We start from the raw sequence: 22901 nt of genomic DNA, 5'->3' as shown, positions 1-22901 counted from the left end.
GTACTGCCAATTTTGTTGTACTGGTACAATGACAAAGACAATTCTATTCTATTAAGTTTAATCAGAAATGAACCCAGCCCTGATTGTCGTCTTGCTCAGAGATGCACACAGAGGAGACCACAGGTGAAAGTAGGAACATAGAAAGGTTCTGTGACAGCCTTTGCATCAAAACTCACCCCGTCCAGCTGCGATTACTTTGGTACATTCTGTACCAGTGGAAAGGCTGTAAATGGGAGGATATCAGGCCCATTTCACAGAAGATTTTGCAAAGTAAAACAGTATGAATGGTCAGGCTAAAGTGCAATTAACAAAAAGCTCAAAATACATCAGTAGGTACTCACGTAACTTACTCAGGTTAGTGAGATGCATGATCTGTCCGCCAAACTGTGGGCAAATTTACCAAGTTATGCTATAAACCTAGTACCCTCTTGGGCATATTCCTACTTCTGGGGGGGGGGTTTGTAGATCAGCTACTGATTCCTCAGGAAAATCCATCATAGATTAAACTAAACGCCCCTAAAGCACTACACACTAACCTTGTTAATGTTTGCGTTTAAGCTTGTTTAACCTAACTGCACCTATGATCTAGTAAAAACAATCAGAACAACAAAAGAACCAGATTTGATATTCACCTTTATACACAGAATAAAAACACTTTTTACAGACTGAAAACTGTTTTTTCTTTTTTTAGATGTTACCTTAAAATTAAGTTAAACAGGAACCACTTTTTTCAGAAATCTTAACAATAAATAGTCCAAATAACAATTTACACTATGTTACACAATTGCAATGAATATTGGAATTCCCATTTGTACAAACAAATCCTTCAACAGGAACAGACAAGCTTGCCAGATTTAGTGACAAAACCTGCCATTTATTCCTTATTTAGAATGTAATGTGACAGGGTGCGTTTCAGATCTTTCTCAAATGTATAAACATCACATAGCATTAACAAATAAACCAAAACCTTCAAAGGGCTTAAAGGAAAGCAAAAAAATTATCACTTTTATGGAATGATGACACCACCTCGCCTACAGTTTTACACTCCAATTAAACCATTGTTGATAAGACATTCGCATTAATGTACATTAATGATTGTTATTTTAAATGTGTAACGCACAGAATCAGGACAGCATGTTTTAAATCTATGTATTCACCATCAACTACCGGACCTCTTAATCTAACCGGCCTCTAATCTCAAACAATCATGACATGATGTTAGAGGAAGAACACATTTAGAAGCCGATCATGCTGCTATTAGTTATAGTGTTGTCACACCCCAATAATAATCTAATTGGAATTAAAGTTATGCAAGTTTTTTTTCCTTTTTAATGACATAAAAGTTGAATAAAAGAAGCAGGAAGTCAGCTATGGCTTTAGTGTTTGATTTAATTACATTCTTTTTGACTGCTCATTTTTATGAAGTTTAAACTGAGTGTTCAATTACTTCCTTTTAATAACCAAGAGATATGTATGTAATTCGAGTCCAGTAATGAAAAAAGCACATGACTGAAAACACTTTTCTGAAGTAGTTGGGACTGCCGGATGCACACAAGTGAGTCAAGGTAAATCAGCTCAAATATTATGTTTCTCAGTGTAGCTGAAATATTACCACGTCATGAGATTATTCAAAAATCTCACCAGAAGTAAAGGTTTCGGAAATAATATATAAAAAATAAGAACCAGCTTAATGAAATGTGGAAGGAAAAAAAAGGGTTAAAATTGTCCTTCCAACTTTTTCCACTCAAACAACTGAAAATGAAGGTCATTTGTTCAGTTGTTTCTGCCAATTTTAGCACCTCAAAATTTGCTGCAAGTGCAGAGATAAATAAATAAAAAAAAAAAGATTTCAATGTAAAATTCAAGGGTAGTAACTCCAGAAATTCACATCTGTAAAGTTAATCAACAAGCTGCCATTCTATATGTGGCTGTGAGAAATAAAACCAAATTCCAAACATGCAGTTAAAATAAAACCGATAAGACCTGAACTGATACGAGATGATGGGCACGGGAAATGAAGTGCAACAACAAAGTTTGTTCCTCCACGTGTTCTGTTTCCACATTTGCAACTGAGCCAGAACCGGAACTTCTAACCAGATTCAACCTATTTCTTGCTGCCATTAGTTTAAAAAAATAAGATAAAAAAATAAAATAAAATCACACTTCAGCGGCTGCCTGGTCAGATATGACTTGCACATTTAGTTAAGACACACACGCACGCACACACGCACACACACACACACGCACACACACACAGAGCAGGACAAGACAGACTAGTGAAAATATTTTGTTCAAATATGGCATAGTATTTTCCTGTACATGAGGTTGCGTTTTGTAAACACATTTATTTATCTAAAGTGTTTGTTTTTAAAGGGCATCTTAACTTAAAAATAATAAAAAGAGTTCAGTGAAACCAACTTGCTTTGTACAATGGCTGGGGTTCACTGTTCTATTGCACTTTGACAAACGGGGCAGGGATGGCTTTAGGGGAGACTGGACTTTCTCCACGTTTCCTCCAAAACGGAGGAAAAGTCAAACAGGAGACATCTCTTCCTCTCACTCAGCGATGCGTGTCCTCCAGATGGCATTGGCCCGGCGGAGCCGGCTCTCCTGTTCTTCAGGGAGGTGGGATGGAGGGTTCTGTCACCGCCAGCTCCTGAGCCAGGTCATTGAACCGAGCGATGTAGTCCACACTGCTCTCGCTCATCATGCAGGCAAGCTGAGAGTCCATCTGCAATCACCACCAACAAGGAGCAAATCATTGTTTGGTTTTTTTCTTTTGACCTCAGGAATCGCTTTATATTTTTTTTAAATAATAAATATGCTGCTCTTGAGTGAGATCCAATATTTTAATCTTCTTCAGACATATGTTTTAATTGCAAGCACTAGCGGAGCAGGCGAGGGGGCAGAGGGGGCGGCCGCCCCGGGCCCACTGCTCCATGGGGGCCCACGCCGAAGAGGAAAAAAAGTGTTCTGAATAAAATAAGGAAAGTTGGACTATATAACAATTGCGTTCATAAGGATAAAGTTGTTTAAAAAATAAAAATGAAAGAAATAGTCCCTTCTCCCCTTGTGTGTCTGCCTGTCATGCACGGGTACGTGCGCGCATGTTGTCCGTTTACTTTTAAGAATGATTTATGGTTCTGCGTTACACCAACGCAGAGCCTACGGCGTAGGGTGCGCGTCGCAGCATACCCTACGCCGTCGGCTCTGTGTTGGTGTAACGCGGAACCATATATCAGCCTTTAGCCAGTTGTCGCATCAGAAGTGGAGCCTTAAAGCAGGAAAGTCATGCTGAGTTTCAGCAGGCTGTTTAAAGCAGGTTTTTAAATGATTAAAAACTATCTCCGGGCTGCATGGATGAGGCCTCAAACCTCACCTTGGGAGGGACATCGCCATTGATGAGAGCAAAGTGATTGAAAGGTTTGCGACGATGAAGAACCGGCTGATCGTTAAATGTGCCCCCCCCTCCTTGGATGGAAATATTTTTTGTTGTGGTTCTCTGCCCATCGCTGGATGAAACCATCATTGGTAAGCTGTCATAATATTCATTATTTATGATAACATTGTCATGGCCTTTCCTATATTGTTTGTTGCTGTTTGAGCGCTGTGTCGCTCGGTCAGTGTTAAATACATGTCGTCGCACATTGTAAACTGTTGTCGAGTAGGTTGAACACGTGTGTCTGAATTGTGCTACTCTGCGAATCTGACATCTATGGCTAAGATGAAAACAGACTTAAAAGCCTTAAAAATAAAAATATCCCCACGATAAGTCATAATTATGAAGATAGAAAGTCGAAATTATGAGACAGAAAGTCATAATTATGAGATATAAAGTCAAAATTATGAGATATAAAGTCAAAATTATGAGATATAAAGTCAAAATTATGAGATAGAAAGTCATAATTATGAGATAGAAAGTCGAAATTATGAGATAGAAAGTCGAAATTATGAGAAAGAAAGTTGAAATTATGAGATACAAAGTCATAATTATGAGATAGAAAGTCAAAAGTATGAGATAGAAAGTCGAAATTATGAGATAGAAAGTCATAATTATGAGATAGAAAGTCAAAAGTATGAGATAGAAAGTCGAAATTATGAGATAGAAAGTCATAATTATGACTTTTTATGTCATAATTATGACTTACCGTGGGGATATTTTTATTTTTAAGGCTAAGATTTCATCTTATTTTTTTCTTTTACTTGCGGAAATGAGCTTCCATAGACATCACTGGATGTCATTTGATTTTTATCTCCAGTTTGATACTTATATCTTAAAGTCTGCATTAGGGTTATAGTTATGTTTGACATAATGACTGATCGTGTCGCATGCTGCTGTAGTTGTGTGTTAGAGGGGCTGATCTGTGGCATTTTTTTAGCCATTATGTTTTAACGGGGATGTTTAGGCCACAAGGGCCCATCTAGAATGCTTCGCCCCCCCTAGGCTGGGACCCCTGCTCCGCCCCTGATTGCAAGGTATTAACTTCTCTTCTAAGCTTATCAGATAATGCTTCATATTTACTGTAAAAGTATCAAACTTTCAATTTTAAAACAAAACAGGAAAAAAATTAGAAATTTTGCATCTCATTCTTTTACGGGACAGAATACAAAAATTCCTACGTAGGAAAAGGAGGAAGGAACTTACCTCTGCCACATCAGGAAGGCCACGGGACTGGAAGGAGTCATGGGAGCTGCAGTCCAGGAGGCTGGGGCCGAGCAGGGCCGTGCCGCTGGAGGGACCGGAGGGGGTCAGGGTGGACCGCTTGCTCTTATCAGGGGACACCATGCTGGCTGAGAGGGTAAAAACAGCGACAGTGAATAGAAGAAACGCCCAACATCAAGAATGGAAATACACTTCTCTTGGTGCACCATCCCATCATAGATGACTCAGCATGATTGTGTATTAACAACTCAGCAGATATGGAAGGGGAGTTTTTTTATTTTAAGATAACTATAAATAGGGTTTTTTTTTCTGAATTTATTTAAAGCTGCTAGGGCCAGTTTTAATATCGCTTTGACAAAGCTTTGAATTTCCTACCACAACACAGATACAAATAGACCCTGTGCTATCAGTGTTAAGCATTTCCATCTTTATTGATTGGGAAAGGTTGGGGAAAAAATGACTAATATACTGTATTTTCCGCACTATAAGGCGCACCTAAAATCCTTACATTTACGTATTAATTTTGTTGCGCTTATTGACCTCAAACCAGTTTAAATAGTGCAGTTTTAGTGTGACTTTTGTAAGCAACGAAGCTGCTCCTCTTGATTGTTGGTCGGACCATTCAGCTTTAAAACATTAAAGTCTGTCCTTGGTTGGATACAGGTTGCAACGTCAGACAACGGCAGATAACTAATTATTTGGTGCTGCTTAACAACCTTCATCCAACATCAGGTCAATGTCACCTTGCTATAATTAGACGTCAAGCCAACGTTTTTAGCGTAAACCCAATTTTCAAATCTACCGTATATCATAATCCAGTTATAGTCAAATGGAGTAAAACATTGTTTCAACCACACACTAACTTCAGGTGTCCGCTATCGCTGGCAACGATGAACCAATCAGAGAACAGGACGTAGTACGACACATACCTCCATTTGTGGATACGTGGAATACAAATGATTTAAAACGTGAGTGTATTTTTCTGTTTTAGTTACAGCTGGGTCCGCAAAATACAGTACTAATATACTAATAACTATATATTTCATTACTACTGTCTTTCTGTCTGTTTAATCCCTGAATTAACTACATGTATAAATGATGAGCAAGTAAAACAAGTAAAGCAGATTACAGGTAAAAGAGACTTACAAAGGAGGCACCCCAGGGTGGAGTCGGAGGAGTCGCTGGGATACCACTGGGGGTCGTGGCTCGGTGACGGGATCCAGCCTCTGGATGGGCTGACGGAGGGAGACGAGGCCAGCAGTTTGGAGTGGTCGCCATTGCCCAGTTTAGCTGGAGAAAGAGCAGCCTCTTCACCTGAGCGATAAAGGGAAAACACCAAACAGATTTTATAAGCAACATCCAATTATCCTCAAAACGCTCAGTAGATCAGGGATCTTAAAACATTTCTTCTATGTTGTTGGTCTTCATTTTAAAAATTTCACTGTTATACCATCATCTCTTCATTTTAATATATGTTACACTTTTTCATTTCAAGTTGGATTGCCATCTTAAAAGCAATAAACTACACCTAACACTGATGGTACATCCTAGTTATCTCCACATTTGCATGCATTTATTTAATGCAAATAAATCCTGTTGCACATACACAGAAAATGTGTGATTACAGGATAATAATAATAATAATAATAATAATAATAATAATAATAATAATAATAATAATAATAATAATAATAATAATAATAATAATAATAATAATAATAAGAATAATAATAATAAGATTACAACTCTTTCTTTCCCTCGGCCGTACGACTACTTATCGCTTAATTCTTTGTCCTATTTCGGTGGTTCTGTCTGTGCTGTTGTGTGCCTTGTCCAGTTTTGTCTGCTTGTTATTACTCTGTCTTTTTCCTCTGGAAAACGTTTTGTCTTTTGTACTGCTGTGGTGTATTGTTGCAGCTACCACCTGCACCGTGAAACTAATTCCACCGGCCTAGCCGTGTGGCAATAAAAGGAAGTTGAGTTGAGTTACTACGGACACCAACCTCTTTTTACCCACAAGGAATTTTCACTTTCCAGCTATATGAAAAGCCCTATAAATGTCTACGTTTGAGACTGAAAAAACATGCACCGTAGTGTGTTGAGTTGATGGCAAGCTCGATGATGGAGTCGCTGATGTGTGTTTGAGGTTCTCCGGGGGCGAGAGCCTCTTCTGGGGGGCCTGGCAGGGAGATGTCGAGGAGGGAGGCGACACTGGGAGGAGAGAGCAGCGAGTCTCCACCACCAGTCACTCCAGGAGACGGTGGAGGCAAACCATTCTGTGGAAACAACAATCATGTGATTCAGTAAACAATGTCATTAGAACCATAAGAGGTCAATTGTGGGGCACAATTTCCTGTGAAACAAAAACAGACAATACAATACCATAAATATTACTGGCATTCTATAAAACATATTTCAAAATGAATACCAAATATAGGGGTCTGATACATTTTCAGATATAAAGTGCTGAGTCTCATTATTTTAATAAGAAAATTTACCATAAATTTTACCAAATTTATCATTTACCATAAAAAAAGCTAATGAGAGACAGAGATTAACCGACTAAGACCTCAGCTACACACACTGACTACGTTTACATGCAGTCAAAATTCGGGTTATTGCTAATATTCCGGTTACTGAAACATTCAGAATATTCCGTTTACATGCGTGAGCAAACAGGGTTATCCCTGTATACATGGTAATTAATCATTCGGGATATCTGGATCAAACCAGCGACGCGCGAAGAACGTGATGACGCAATTAGCGTCATTTCCGCTTCTTCTTCCTGTATCCAAATTCAAAACAAATGCTGCTTCGCGCAACTTTTCGCTCACCTTCTTGTAAATCTCGTTATCCCCGTACTTTCTACCGTCTACAAATGCGGAAATGTTCATTTCCTTCATTACATTTATGAAGTGATTAGTCTCCTCCTCACTCCAAAAGTGTGGCGTGGTCTTGCGTTTTGCCGTGTTTTATAAAAATTTCCTGGACTCAAAAGACCAGGATTCCTTGCGAACAGAGCATGCGCAGAAAATAAATTAATGTTCCGTTTGATCAGGATATTCCGTTTGGCGTTTTCATGACCGAATATTCGGGTTTTAAAAGGAGTAACCCAGGGGTCACATTCGGGTTTTTAAAAACCGGAATATGAGCAAATTCGGGTTATTCAAAGGGGTTATTGGTGTTTACATGGCCGTGCAAATTCGGGTTATTGCCAATATTCGGGTTTTAAAAGGGTTATTGACTGCATGTAAACGCAGTCACTCATGTATAGGTGTTGCATGGTGACAGTGCAGCAAAGTTCTGAGTCAGTGTGTGCGTGTGTGTGTGTGTGTGTGGGGTTCGTTCTCTTTACCTCTGGGACATTTTGCCGGAGGAGCTGGGACTCTGGTTCAGCATCAACAATGGGTGTTGTTGCCAGCAGAGTGCTGTCGTCAGCAGAGGAAGAGTCTAGTTGCCGACAGGGACTGCCAGGGATGATGCCTGCAGACTTGGCTGCCAGGTCAATGGCACCTGAAAGAGTATTAACAGGTCAGGTACCCGAGGGATTTGTCACATCCGCAGATTTAGAAACCTAATGCTCGTTATTGGCAACCGATACCATTATGTCAAGATGCACATTAACCATCCAATTCTCAACTTTGGCAATTAAACCTGGTTACAATTTGGGTAAAAATAAGACACAGGTTCCACAGGGAAATAAAGACTAATGTCAGGAGGAATAGCTGTGTTTTTTTTTTGTTTTTTTTTATCTCTACAGAGCACTTCAACATCAAAACAATTTTGACTCCAACAAGTCATGTCGGAAAGAAGAGAATAATTTTCCACTGATAAGTGTCTTTCAAATAGGTGGAAAAAATTAAACTCAAACTCAATCACTTTGCTTTCCATTTAGAGGTTTGCTGTGTTTAATTTTAAATGGAAAATCAATTAAAGTTGTGTTAGATAATAAGGTTGTCCCTACTGGAGAGGTGGCTGGCTGGTGCAGGGCTGGACGCTGCAGGCGTAGTTTTGGTCAGGGGAGGGCGGGAGGAAGGAGTCAGGCGAGTATGAATTGGCCGGAAGGATCCAGTTCCTGAGGGAGGAAACAGGAAATAAGCAAGCAAGCAATTTAGAGGACATTTTGTTGAGAATAAAGGAAATCATATTTAGATATTTGCACATATCAACAGAGTTCCCCTTCAACTCTAACATGACATCTAATAGACAACTTAACTGGATTAAAATAAAAAACAAAACGGCATCAGTTGCAAACCTATTTTAATATAAATGAGTGTTAGGATTACCTGTAGCAGAGGAGTTTGAGAGGATGGAGAAAGAGCACACATGTTGAGGAGTGTCTCCTGTTGTTCTGGGCAGCAGTGTTCGCTGTGAACAAGACAGCAGCAGTTTGACTGAATGTACAGTGAAAGTAAGCATCCTTTTGGGACACTATTGAAGGCAACAATCACCACATCCGTGCAGTGGTGTAAAGTAACGAAGTACAAGTACTTCGTTATTGTACTTAAGTAAGATTTTTGAGAATTTGTACTTTTATTGATACTTTCATTTTTCTGTTCTTTTACTTTTACTTCGTTACATTTTCAAGGAAAAAAAAATCGTACTTTTAATCCGCTATATTTAAAATTGGACACGTCGTTACTCGCTACAAATTAAAGAACAGCACAACGGGGGCTGATTTATGGTTCCGCGTTACACCGGCGCAGAGCTACGGCGTAGGGTACGCGGTGACGCGCACCCTACGCCGACGCCTACGGCGTAAGGTGTGCGTCGATTTAACGCGGAACCATAAGGCGGAAAGGAAGAAAGGGGGGCACGTGAATATACCGAGAAGGAGCCGCAGCTCCCGGGAGAGTTGCGCCGCAGAGGCGGGCCGGAAGGCCGGAGGAACCGCCGTTTCGTCGAGTACCGATTAGGACTGAAGCCTGAATTATGGTTCCGCGTTAAATCGACGCAGAGCCTCGCCGTAGGTTACGGGCCCTGCGTTGGTGTAACGCGGAACCATAAATCAGCCTTGAGCGGCAGCCGACGCGTGTCCGTGCGCACCATTCTTTGATTCCACCCCTTCTAAGGTGGTTTTGGCATTTAAAAGTTCAAAAGTCTCATCCTTTATCAGCTGGGGTTGCTTAATGTTGTCACTGCATACTACAGGCTGGGGGGTGGACCTGTCAGCGGGGCCAATGGGGTACAGCAGCAGTGATGAGCAAAGGGAGAAATTAAAATGGGGTAATGGAAACAAACGCTAAAGGGGTCAGAATAATATCACCATTATTTAGAGTTGTAAGCAAATTCTTGGATTCTTCATTTCTTTGCAATCCTTTTGAAAATAATTTTGTACTTTGAATTTTGTACTTTTTACTTTTATACTTAAGTACATTTTACACCATGTACTTTTGGTACTTTATTATATTGAAGTTGAGGTACTTTTATACTTTTACTTAAGTAATGTTCTTAATGGGTACTTTTTACTTTTACTTAAGTAATTTTCAAGCAGAAAATTTGTACTTTTACTTAAGTACAATATTTTTGTACTTTTTCCACCTCTGCATCCGTGAGGCTCAGCTGATATTACTTCACTAGCTTCCTTTCTTTTCTCACCTGAACTACAAGAGGTTTTCGAAGTTGTCTGCTCCGAGGTTTTCTCTGTCTAGAAAGGAAAAGATCTGACTGCATCTGCGGGCAAAAGGAACAGATTAGTACATGAGCAGAGAGTATTTATGGGGACTGAGAATCAGTGTACGTGCTCTTGTCTTGGTGTCAAAGCTGCTGCATCTTACACTGATGGAGTCGAGCTGCTGCCTGAAGGCCAGCTGAGCTTCCTTGTTAGGGGAGAACATTCTGTTGTGCCGTGTGCTGTTGGGGGGGAGGGTGGTGGGCACCGCGAACACGCTGCCCTCGGAGTCACTGCCAGCAGTCGACCCCAGCAGAGAGCGAGGAAGGTTGCGTCCACCTGAGGGGAGATAAGGGAGGTGGAATCTGAGGAACGCAGTGATCTGGACTGATTTACATTTTAAATTAAAGTACTAAGCAGTTAATTCAAATTGACAAACAACTATAACAAGATTAGTACATTTTGTAATTAAAACTGCCCCCACATCAGAAAATCCTGTGTTTAACAAATTAAGTCAGCTCCAAATCTTTTTACAGACGCTCCAACTCTAAAGGAGAGTCACATTTTAGTGTCTTCACCTGCAAATTAAGTGGGCTTTAGGGTTTCACACCTACAGGGTTTAGTCTACTTAAAACATACTTGTTTGTTTTCCCACTTAAAGCAGTTTGTTTCTTCTGGTGTGGACATGGTAATCAGACTCAGGTGGTGACCACAACAACTGTACCAACAACTTGTATAAAGAGATGATCTTGAGCCAATCAGATGACAAACTGGTGGAGTCTCCTTGGTGAGGAAAACTAAATGTTCAAACCCCCAGAACAGCAGGATTAGTGTCATTTAATTAAGAGTATATTTTAGTTTCTGCAAGATTAAAACTGAAAGTAATCATGCAGTTCCCAGGTCTGTGTGGTTAATTTCCACAGACACCCGTAGCGCTTTGCTATGAGCCTTCAGCGACACCAGAGCATCAAAACATTGCTCTCCACCCACAGCTGCTCATCACTATTAGAAATCAAAGAATCACCAAGGTGACAACCAGTCCACATAGGCTGCCATATCATCAAACATATACGTGTATGTTTAGCTGCTGCAATAGGCACATCTAAACAATGTGTGGTGAGGATATTATTGTGTGATTTGCAGATATGTAATCAAGTACACTTGAGTTTCTGTCCGTGTGAAAAGAAACTGAATCAAAGGGAAAAAGGCAAGTAGTTTAAAAGTCATCAAGTGATTCAGACAAGACTAAGGTACAAGTAAAAAGCACATCAAAACATCCAAGACGGGCCAGAAATACCTGAGGGTGCAGCGTTTGTCGGGTGAATCCTGGCCACGCGGACAGCAGCCTGTTGTCGTCCACAGCCGGGGCTGCGAACGCCCGGGACTGATCCCTTCCCTGGAGGAGTGAGGGCCTGGGTCTGCTCCTCCTGCTGGGTCTTGAGTGGGGACGTGGCTGTGGAGCACATCTCTGGAGCCTGGAAAGGAAAACACACCATAAACGAATAATAATACAAAGCTCAGTATTAACTCTACCAGTGTCTCGTTCTACTCCATCAAAGGTGTCTTATGTATCTGCTATTGTTAATCCTTCAACTTTGTTATGCGTGCTTCTTTAGTCTTTGTTTCTCACATGTTGTCTTAGTGATTCAAATTGCTGCTGTAAGCCCACTTATGATAAATGCTAATATCAGAGCTGTCAAACCACAGAAGAAAAAAAAAGAATTACAGTGAGCAATGATGTTTTGCAAACAGTGTTGCCAGAGACGCTGCACACTCCAGCTGTAACCAGGCCCTCAAATTAATTTTGACAAGAGGAGTTAACATCCTGTTACAAGAACTGTCTTTTGAGGACAAGTTGTATTCATATTTTTGTCTGAGTCAATATCAGTTTGATCGTAGTCGTTATTGAAGATGCTCCTGGGTAAACAAACTCCACTGATTGGCATCGTGCCCCAGGTAATTTGACACTTTTTTTAATTCATAATTTTAATTGCAATATCTTAATTGAATATGAAACAAGAAGCATATTTGGAGTAAAATAATAAAAAGTAAAAAAAGTAAAAAATCGTCAATATCTTATCCTTGCTGGAGACAATGTGGTACTTTAAATGCACATCATGCACATATTTTTTGGAATTGCGAAAAAGTTAAATTTTTCTTGAAAGATGTACATTTAGTTTTGACAAAAGTACTTGGGTATGAGATTCCATTAACATGTACTGTCTTTTACTTGTGTCACATTGCAACGGTAGTGCAGGCAGAGGATCGCTGGTTGGTTAAGACTCTCCTTACAGCTACTAGGAAAACCATCACTAGAAGCTGGTATAAACCTGAATCGCCTACTCTAAAACAGTGGCTGGATATTATGAAAGAAATATGGACGATGGAAAGACTGACCCATATCCTGGGTTTGAGGGAAAGGCTTTTTGAGAAGAGATGGCAAAAGTGGACATTTTATCTAGAGAAAGCATAAGGATGCAGACCTCTTTTTTTCTTTCTCTTTTCTTTTTTTGGATAGATTATTAATAGATTATTAATGTGCTAACCCACAAGTTTATGTTTATCTTTTTCTACTTTTTATTTTTATTTGTTTGTTTGTTGCACGGTGAATATACAGATAATTTTTGTAATCTGGTAAAAATGTGCAGTTGTAATAACCTGAAAATCCAATAAAGACAAAATGACAAAAACAAAAAAAAAAAAAAAAACAAGAAGCATATTGCTAAAACTGTGTAATCTCAGAAAAAAAGGTTAATCCGTACCATTAATGGGCTTAGAAAAAGATGTAGTCATCAGTGCATCTTTGAACAGTACAGACGAGAAGATGTGATCCAGATTATTTTTTCTCTGTCTCTACATTTTTACATGTTCAATAAATTACCATAATTTTTGTTTATGGTGAGGACAGTCAAGGCCTATGCGCAACCTCATCTCTGAAAACTTCTAAAGAGCTTTTTGAAGGAGTGATATAATCCTGTTTGCATTTGCTGCACATCCATCATGCAGCATCACTCACTGTGGAATGGGAGCAACATATGTGAAAACATATGTGCTACCACAAAATACACTTTGTGGACGGCTAAAAAGAACTGGGCTACACATGAATCTCCAAACTCACACCCATGTAAGTCCACAAAAAATATGCAGTATATCAAGACAAAAACTGTGTGAATTAAAATGGATTTCTGGCAAAGAAGAACAACTGTAAGAGGAAAAAAAGCGAGTCTTACCAAAGGTTTTGGATTGACCTCGGTTGTAACCAGTTTTAGCAGGCAGCGCAAAACTCGATTTGACCTGCTGGACTTGTCCTGGACTGCAGGCTGAGCATTTTCTTGGTTGCTGGACAAAACTGCCATTGCCTGCCATTCATACTCCAGCTGGAGCTTGCCTGGTTTTCCAGACATCAGGTAGAGCTCAGCAAGAGTGACGTTCTCTGCATCACGGGCGCTCCAGCCTTCCTCTCTGATCTGCTCAGCGGTCCGTTCTTTGGCGAGTGGTGCAGAGCCCTGTGACACGCCCTCCTCTGAGCTCGTCACGGAGGGTTTTGCTGGAGTGGTCTGTGTTGCATCTGGAGAAGAACTGCTGCTCTGCTCTTCTTTGCATTGCTCGGATGAGTTCTCTGCACCACTATACAACATATCTGCGCTTTTCGTCACTGCTAAGCCACCACTGGCCTCCCCACCACTGCACGTCTTGCCAGTCTCACAAGATCCCAAACCATTTCCTTCTTCTCCATGACATGCAGTTTGCTGAGAGGAAAGAGAGAGAGACTGAGGTCTCTTCTCTTCTACCTTTGGAGGAGTGTCAGGAATTGATTCAACATTAGAGGGTTCAGTCCGACGAGAATCGCCCAGTGCAGTCGCTGGAACACCAGCAACAGCAGCACTTCCCCGTCCAGATTTGTTGCCACCTCGTTGAGATGGTGCTGTGTGAATGCCTAAGATCTGCGCAGCTGGTAGTTCCTTGGCATTGGGCCGGTTCTTGCCAGTTTCTAGCCAATGTACAGTGCAGGAGGCCTTGGAATGAACCACTCGTGCCACACCGGGGAGTGTGGTCAAGGTACTGTTCTCAGCCGGGAAGAGAAAGAGCTCCTCCTGCTGAGCTTTGCTGGGAGAGGCTGGTTCGGACTGACCGCCATCTAGAGCCTCCCTCTCCATGAGACTCTTAAGCTGAGGGATCAGTGCTAAGGATAAGAACCAGTTCACCAAAATGCAAAATGAATTAAACTGGGTGGCAAAACTTCCCAATTTTAAATAAATCAAGGTCTACAGTCAACACAAGTCTTGCATTCAATGCTTCTGTACAACAAAACTGAAGCACAAATTGACAAAGGTGTTATAAATAAGATGTTTCAAGGGATACAATCCGTTGGTCCTGGTAAGCCCACTTCTGTTTCAGATACTCGATGAGGCTGGAAACTTTCCTGTGGAGCTCCACCACCATCCTGTGTAGGAAAACACAAAGTTGGCTAACTGTTGCTTTGTATGCGTTCTTCATATCACTACTGATAAATGTAAAGCGTATTCTTATTCAGTATTTTATGCATTTATACTGTATGTGATGGTACGACTGCAGACATATCACTGTGAAATTGCACGATGGTGCTTTTAAATTGAAATCCAAGCTGTGTTAGGGCTTACAACAGTTTAAAGGGAAGCTGCATTTGATAGTTTTCAATGTCTTGAAGAATCTCAAACATGGTATACTTTTCAAACAACGTCATCTGATTTGCATGTCTGACCTGAGCCGGGGATTGTGGGCGAGACTCTGAACGCGGGCCCAGGAGTGATTACTGCGTGGCTGGAGCTCCACCGCCACCTTCAGGGGTAAGCGCACTGGCTTCTGGTCCTCTTCATCACTCACACCTGAAAAACATGACAACACACCAAGTCAAGACACGGTCAGGTATATAAATGTTAAAAAGCTGCCATAAAACGGAAATTGAGGGAAAAAACAAAACACTCTTATCGTGCTGCTTTTACTTGTATACACCTATGTGGATGTCAGAATTTCCAAAATCCTAATATGAAGTTTAAACTGGACTATCCCCTGAGGTTGGAAATTTAAATGTGGAAAACCAGAAAAAACTTAACCAACCCCAACTTCAACATGGTTGCTACCAAATTCCATAAAGGAAACACTCTGAGGGTTTTCTGATTTGACTGTTTTTAACAATTTTGTCTTACTTTAAAGATGTCAAGTCAGACATGCACACAGTTCTGTTTGTGTTTCATCAGTGGACGTGTTGCTACTCTGTTTACGCTTACCGATTACTATGTAGCTACACTGTTGTTAAAAATTGTAGTGTAGTGTAATGTTGCTAAAAATGGATTGCAGAAGCAACGGCTAGTGCAATGTTTGTAAAGATCCATGCTGTACATCAGTGTACGTCATTCCCAGTTCTGATATCTGACCTAAACGGAGCACACTATTAGTGTGATTCCAGTAATTTGTTTGAATAACATGTCCGGCACCAAAGTTCTTTATGGACTTACATCTCTGCTGCAACAGAGTTGGTCTTTTATGAGCCTTGTTCTGCCACACAAACATGTGAATTATATTCTGAAGGTAACTCAAAGGTAACTCATTGTCCCCAATTTTCTATTACACACATAACGCTTAACAAATGTTGAGACCCAGTCACTTGATCCATTGGTATCTGAAGAACAGTTATGAGGCTTTTTCTTCATACAGTGTGCAGCCATGTTGCTTGAGAAGCTGATCACACACCCACCGTATCAATCAAAGTTCGCTGTAGCTACCAGCTCCTACAACCGATCCCAGACGAAAAAGCTGCAGAGCTGCTGGCATACGTTTACAGCACAACATCCCATTTCAAACTCCAAATTAACTGTTGTGTTTCACCGACACTAGATGAGACAAACTGCTGATTGCTTTGCTAAGCAGGTATCATGGCGATTACGAATGAGGAAGTGATAATAGCTAGTTATTGGCGGGGCTGACTGTCAACGAATCATTTTAGAAATAATTGTATTGCTTTATATAAACTCCCCCTGCAAGAAAAATGGTGTGAAATCAAATGTTTGAGACCGAAAGGGCTTCTTGAACCAGGACTGCTGGTTACGTTAGACATTTTAACATGGGAGTCAATGGATATAGACTTGCTGCAACGACTCTTAAATCTGCATGAAAATCAACTTGGAAGTTAGATCATTAGTGCTTGAGAGGACTGTACAGAACTCCTGTTAGTGAGGTTGAGCGGCTTAATTTTCCTGTTTCACTTTCTCATACTTGGTTTACAATCGACTCACTGTGCCAGATACTGCCCTCCATGACCTCTGGTGGTATTGTGGTTTTTCAAACGTAACGTTAAGCATTGAGGCTATGTCCTAAAAGATGGATGAAATCAACTCAAGATATAGACAGAAGGCTCTGTCCATCTACGTATCCATTTCAAATGAAGACTATAAATGGCCCATAAGTGTCCCATTATTGCACAGGTTGTGTGAAAGAGCTTGAGATGCCACTGTGAAATGGATGTTGTGGAATTCTTCTTTTTTTATTTCCTAGATTTGAGCAGATTACTCCACAAACTGTTCAAAGTGGATGTTAGTGAAGGGAGGGATTGATGGCAGCTGGCGAGAACAGTCACCTCCATCATCCTCCTCCTCACTTGGCTCTCTGAGTTACCGTGGAAACATCACTAGCCCCCACACTGCCATTGTTTTTGTCAAAACCTCACCCCCACAGACCCTGAGTCAAACCATTCACGTGTTTTGTTTTGGGGTTTTTTAAAGTCAGCACTGAAGTTTGTTTACTTTAGTGTTGTTTTGGGGTTTGTAGTGTCTGGTACTCACCATCTGGATCACAGAGTTTCTTCAGCGCACGACACATTGGTGCTTTGATTCGCAGGTTCCTCCCTTTAGAACGCACTGTGGTGGCTCTGGTGAAACAAACAAACAAATGTGACTCTGGGGAAAAAATCCTTTAAACTATCTGTTCATGATATCAGCCCTCTACTTGTTTTGAGCTGCTGATGCACATTTATTGCATTTAGAAAATATCTTAATGAATCACACCAAAGACAAGAGCTTAACAATGCTTTTGCTTCTGCTGTTGACTTACCCTTGCTGGATGAGTTCGTTCAACTTTGCAACGTTTTTATCATCCATTACTGTAAAAAACAAAAACACAAAGACAGAGAGCAGTTCAAAACATTGTTCTTCAGGGACGTCGGTCCCCTATGAGAGGTTTAATCACTTCTTTGGTGTCCCTGACCTAACAGCAACAAAACACTCACAAAATGAAATCAAAAGGAAATGCATTCAAACACATAACAGCCTTCACTTACATCCTCCAACTTTCTTGCGGAGCTCGGCATAGCAGATAAGACCGTACAGTTCTTGAGAAGATTTCTTCAACACCCTGGAGTAAACTGAAAAGGAAAAGAGACACAAGTCCTAAGTCTGGTGTAACTAGGACGCCGGTGCATGCGGCTTAAAAATAACATGAGAGCAACACAGAATGATTAAAGCAAGGAAAGTAGTTTAGGCGTCTCTAGTAAACTTCTTTAACATATGGTTAGGGAAGAGTCTCGCTGCGTAACAAAATGTTGCATATGTCAGTATAAGATCTTCTAAATCACAAAAAAAACATTGCTTTTAAGATAGATGGCTAGGATGACTAGATTATAAATTTAATACAGGAACAGATTAATGACAGCTTAATTAAAACTGTTATAGCCTCTTAGAAGATTGATTGAAGCCGCTCCAAACAGCCCAAACTTTATTATATTAACACATCAAACTAATAGATTGGAAATGAGCAACTACACCATTCCTTAAGTGTATGAAAAAAATTAAATTTGTTTCCCCATGATACCATGTGAATAATACAAACTAAAGCCCCTTTTAAAACCAAGGCCTACATCACTGGTGATGGATAGCTATAACAAACAAAATGATAAGACTAAAAAGTCCCAAACTCTCCAATTTTCACAGACATCCTACAAATTCTACTTGGACTTTCATAACAGGAATGAAAGGATGCTCACCATTGGCAAAGTCGATGTGTTTGGAGATCTTGTGCCAGGTGCGGTAGTAGAAGTGACGGACCTGCTCTTTGTTCTTCACCATGTTGGCCGGCTTGCCCCTCTTCTTGTACTTCATTGCAATGTTATTTTGGATTGCCTCAAAATCCTTTCCATGCTGAAAGTAACACCAATGGAGGCCAGTATGAAATATCAAGATTTAAACAGAAGTGTGATTGGTTTAAGGCTGATGCATTTTTTTTATTTTTTACCTCATAGAGCCCCTCAAAGAAGCTGTTTTTGTCCTCTGCGCTCCAAGACTCCCACTGCCGACGAGCTCGTTTCTGGCTACCAGCTTGCTCCTCCTTCTCAGCAGACCCTTGACCCTTGGATGCCTTGGACACTCCTCCTGTGGAGTTGGCAATGGGTCCCGACTGTCCCACAGCCCCGTGGGAGGAAGACCCATTCTCTGGACCTATTTTACATGAAAACAAGGGATCCAACAAACTCATAAATCAAAAGAAAAATTCTGGAGAAAAGTACAACTTTAAAGATAAAATAAAATAAATAATAGGGCTGAGATGGAGACCTCCCTGGTAGTTCTGTGTGGCATGTAAACAACTGTTGTTCTTGTGCCTTTTGGAAGAGGTTAAAATAAACTCACAAATAACCACTGACTGCCTTTACAGTGTTCAGCCAGCAGAGCTTCCCCCTCTGTGGTTCAGCTCTGGCCTGGAGGCAGGAAAAGCAATCAGTCCTTCAGGCCAGGTCTACAGCGTACGGATCCAAAACTAACCCATGGTGGGCTCCACTGGCCAAATTTACTCCAGCTTGGAACACAATGCCAGAATGCAAGAACACAAAAATGGAGCCTGCTACTGTTGCAGTACTGTGCTATGCTTCGTAAACTGTATTTTTGTCATAAATGGGTGTTCATTTATAAAAGCAATAAGCAAACACAATTGAGGCTCACAGACATCAGCTCAGATGTGTCTCTTCAAAGATGTGTGCGCACTAATATAGCATCATAGCAAAATATGTAGGGCACTCTTGGTCAAGCAGTCAAAAATAAGGTGCTGTGAATTCAATTTTTAAATCATTCACTCTCACTTTGCTGACAATAAAAGAAAATCAATCAGTAATGCTTGACAGAGCACAATAATTAAATCAACACAGGCTAAACATTCACTTATGTTAAATCCAAAGCAAATTAATTTACAGACTCATATTTATCTGAGAAAAACTGTAATTGTGTTGCAATAACACAGTGAAATACTTCTGAGCCTCTGCCCTCACAAAGTTCTTCTGTAACAGAGAGACAGCTTCCTGACTGGAAGCATCCCCCTATCAGGATACCCAATAAAACAGACACCAGCACGTCATAACGTTCATGCAAATGTTTATCCTCCCATCTCACTCAATGCCGAATCTTTCTGGAGGGCCCATTATTTGTGGTTATTCCACAAAGCAATTCTTGAGTTTACTTTTCAAAAGTCAGGAGAGCCGAGGAGCCTTAAGTCATCTCCAGTTTTAAGTGCTTAAACCATGCAAGTTAACTGAGAATCCCTGATGCTCCTCCTTCTCTAAATGGCCGCGCACAGACCATAAGTTGACACAAAGATTTTATCAGATCACAAAATGTGTATTGTTACTAACACATTATTCCTATTCCTGATATTCACTGACCTAGTCTATTACTGTTTACTAACAGTACAATATGACAGCAACTGGAATTCAAAATACTGGAACACAAACTGTTGTGGATAATTGGATCAAGAGAACAGTCTGAGAGGTCATTGCAGGCAATTCTCAAGAGAAAAGCTGCCATTCTTCCCTGCTTCCAGATCAATGCTGAAATATTGATATTTAAAATCTGAGATTTATTATATCCTAAGGTTTCTTTTTTCCAGACAAAAAAAAAAGAAACCTTAGGATATCTATCTGAAGACATAATGAACACAATAGAACTATCTGACATTTATTGTAACTTGGGTGATGCTATAACAGCTTTGTGTCCCGCTGTGCTGAGTTTCCAAGAGCCTATGACTTAAAATAATCCAATGACATTCTTAAATAAAATACAAGTTCTGGCCTATCCTCATTTTCACACAAGTGGTTCACAGGATGGTGTTGCAACTTGAGTTGGAAGTGCCAGGCTACAACCAAGTGGCCCAGAGGGAATATCCCCGCAGCACAAACGCTCTCAGTTTTGGTCCTCACTGATAAACAAACTGCCCACCACACCGATGCGATGGAAAGTGAAAGCAGACCCTCCTCCTTTGACCCCCTAATAAGCCCATCCGTGTCCGGGCTGGTCACCGGCCGTACCTTTGGATCTGGCCCCGCCATGTCCATTGATAGCGGCGCCGCCGGAATCCTTCCGTATCCGCTTGCTCGGAGGTCGGACGCTGGATCGCAGAAAATGATGCTGGTCGTGACACGGAGGGGCGGATTCCGCGGAGGTCTGAGGCTGCTGGTTCGAGGCTGAGCCGGTTCGGCTGGGCGGAGAGGCGGGGGGCACCGGGGCTGAACCGGAGCCGAGACCGGAGCCCAGACCCGGGGCTGATGGATTAAGGATTTCCACTCCGCCGTCTCCCTTTGTACTGCGCTCCTCGCTCGCCTGCTCTCCGCTCTCCTCCTCGTCGCAACCTTCGGGCTTTGTGGACGGATTCCTCCCCCCATCCACACCGATCCCCTCCCTGGAGCCTTGTGTCATGCTGCCAAAAACACATTCAGGGATATTTGTCACATTTGGAGAAAAGTGGTGTGCAAAATTAACTTCTAAAGACGACGTTCACTGTCTCTCAACATGGCCGCCGCTGTTTGTTTCAAATCCCCTCTTCAGTCCCGTCAAAACAACAGCAAATATATACATTTAAGGTATCCGCAAAAATTTAATTAACAACAGAAACTGCTTAAGGACTGGTTGTAATATTTTACCGAGTGTCCTTAGTCCCCAGCGTGCAACAATATCGGAATTATTTCAACTAAATTCAAATGCGAGCGCTTTTCAGTTTAGCGCCCTGCAGAAACGACAACGAAAACCCCTCGATGCATTCGACCTCTAAATAAAGTGTTTATTTCAAATACAACTTTACCCATTTTCGAAATCTTCGGAAGTAGGCGACGTCTTCTTTCTCTTCACCATGAGTCCTACCGGTTAGATTGGCAAATACTGATCAAATTTAACATAATAAAGCCGAAACCGATGTCTCCGCTTTCTGCCCTCTCCTTGCTCCTGCTCGACTGAGCTGAACTCTGCGCAGTTCAACTGTTTTCTGTCAGCAACAACATTACTCAATGCCTATTTACAACAATACATTAAACCATAAAGCCAGTAAAAATTAAAAAAAACAACAACGAGATATTAACGGCCACAATGACGAAGAATTTACCGAGCTAGTGCCAGAGGAGCTCATTTGAATTGATAGTAGTGAGATATATTAACACAAGTGGACTTGACTAACGCTACGTCACCATCGCCTGCAGAAATTATATCTGCAAATTATAGTTTTTCATACATATTTTACAGACGTAATAGCTTTCATACAGTTGCTAATAGTATAGTAGGTGCTATTTCCTTCACTCCATGCAGACATTTAACCTGGGACAAGCTTTACATGGGACGCAGACATAAAGATCAGGGCTATTATATTTGTTAACACTAACATAGGGCTTAAAACCATAACATGACATGTGGTTTCTTTGTATTTGTGTAAAATCAGCTGTTATTCTGTCACTCATTTGCTCACTGGTGATAATCAGGATGGGGCAGAGCACAATAACACCTCTAAGAAAAATATAAACACATTTCTAAAACTCATACATGGCGTCCTTTGACATCTTTACTAAATTGCGACTTTTAATATTTAAACCCCTTACTTACGCCCTCTTAAAGCCAACTCCCAGTTAAATCAGATACCAAACATAACAGAAGTTAAAGCTGAGGCTTCAGGACTGTTATCCTAAAACAAGTGACATAATGTCAACTGGGACTAGTGTTTATTGTCATTTGCTTTCATAATTGAGTTATTTGTTTCAAAAAGCTATTTCTATATAACATGTCATTGATGTAATTCCTTAAACAGACCGATCTTAATAGTTAGAGTAAAGATTTAACACAGTTACAGCAGTTTCCCTGTTGAAATGTTAAAGGTCCAGGCTGGATCTTTGTAGTGTCACAACAGCCTTGATGCTTTATCACTGATACTTAATGAGTGTCATGTTGTATTGTATTGTATTGTCTCAGCTATATACTAAGAACTATTATAAATGTGTAGTTATAACTATATTAAATGTGGGAAAGCGTCTCGCCTCGACATGACGTGGTACCTAGCATGGCTACTCTGGTTGTTTAGCTAGGACACTACCAAACTGAAGCAGCAAAACAAGCCTTTAAACAAAATGGCTGTTTTATATCAATCCCAGAACTAGTTGTAAGGTGAACAGTGCCAGCAGGGTTTGTGAGTTACCTGGGGCTGAAGCTGGGTGGTTGTATTCCCGGTCCAGAGGCAGGTTAGCATGTCTCAGCGCTGCAGCTCGATGACAGTTCCTGCACAGCGATGCTCCACGCGGTGGCCACGCCCACCGCCATTGGAAAACAAAGCTTCTGATTGGCCTTGACTCCAAGTGGGCGG

General features: G+C 40.9%; 1 protein-coding gene across 2 annotated transcripts; it reads right to left on the bottom strand.

Moving 5' to 3' along the window:
* Positions 1-634: 634 nt before the first annotated feature.
* cramp1 (cramped chromatin regulator homolog 1) lies at positions 635-22852 on the bottom strand. Of its 2 annotated transcripts, XM_061711812.1 has the most exons (21): positions 22737-22787; positions 21363-21417; positions 20593-20981; positions 18537-18739; positions 18289-18442; positions 17587-17670; positions 17361-17409; positions 17093-17178; positions 15016-15139; positions 14637-14718; positions 13505-14443; positions 11572-11749; positions 10441-10613; positions 10262-10336; positions 8950-9031; positions 8628-8738; positions 8019-8176; positions 6753-6939; positions 5810-5977; positions 4646-4791; positions 635-2731 (listed from the first exon to the last, which is right to left on the bottom strand). In XM_061711812.1, exons 2-21 carry the CDS (start codon positions 21410-21412, stop codon positions 2618-2620), a joined length of 3552 nt encoding a protein of 1183 aa, XP_061567796.1. In that variant the 5' UTR covers positions 21413-21417; positions 22737-22787; the 3' UTR covers positions 635-2617. The 2 variants fall into 2 exon arrangements, with proteins under 2 accessions (XP_061567796.1, XP_061567797.1); XM_061711813.1 differs by lacking the exon at positions 21363-21417 and having other exon boundaries at positions 22737-22852.
* Positions 22853-22901: the final 49 nt, after the last annotated feature.

Source organism: Cololabis saira, chromosome 21 (assembly GCF_033807715.1).
Source record: "Cololabis saira isolate AMF1-May2022 chromosome 21, fColSai1.1, whole genome shotgun sequence".
In the NCBI taxonomy this organism is placed as follows: Eukaryota; Metazoa; Chordata; class Actinopteri; order Beloniformes; family Belonidae; genus Cololabis; species Cololabis saira.
The sequence above is the reverse complement of the archived record's forward strand: the minus strand, read 5'-3'. Positions and strand labels throughout refer to the sequence as shown.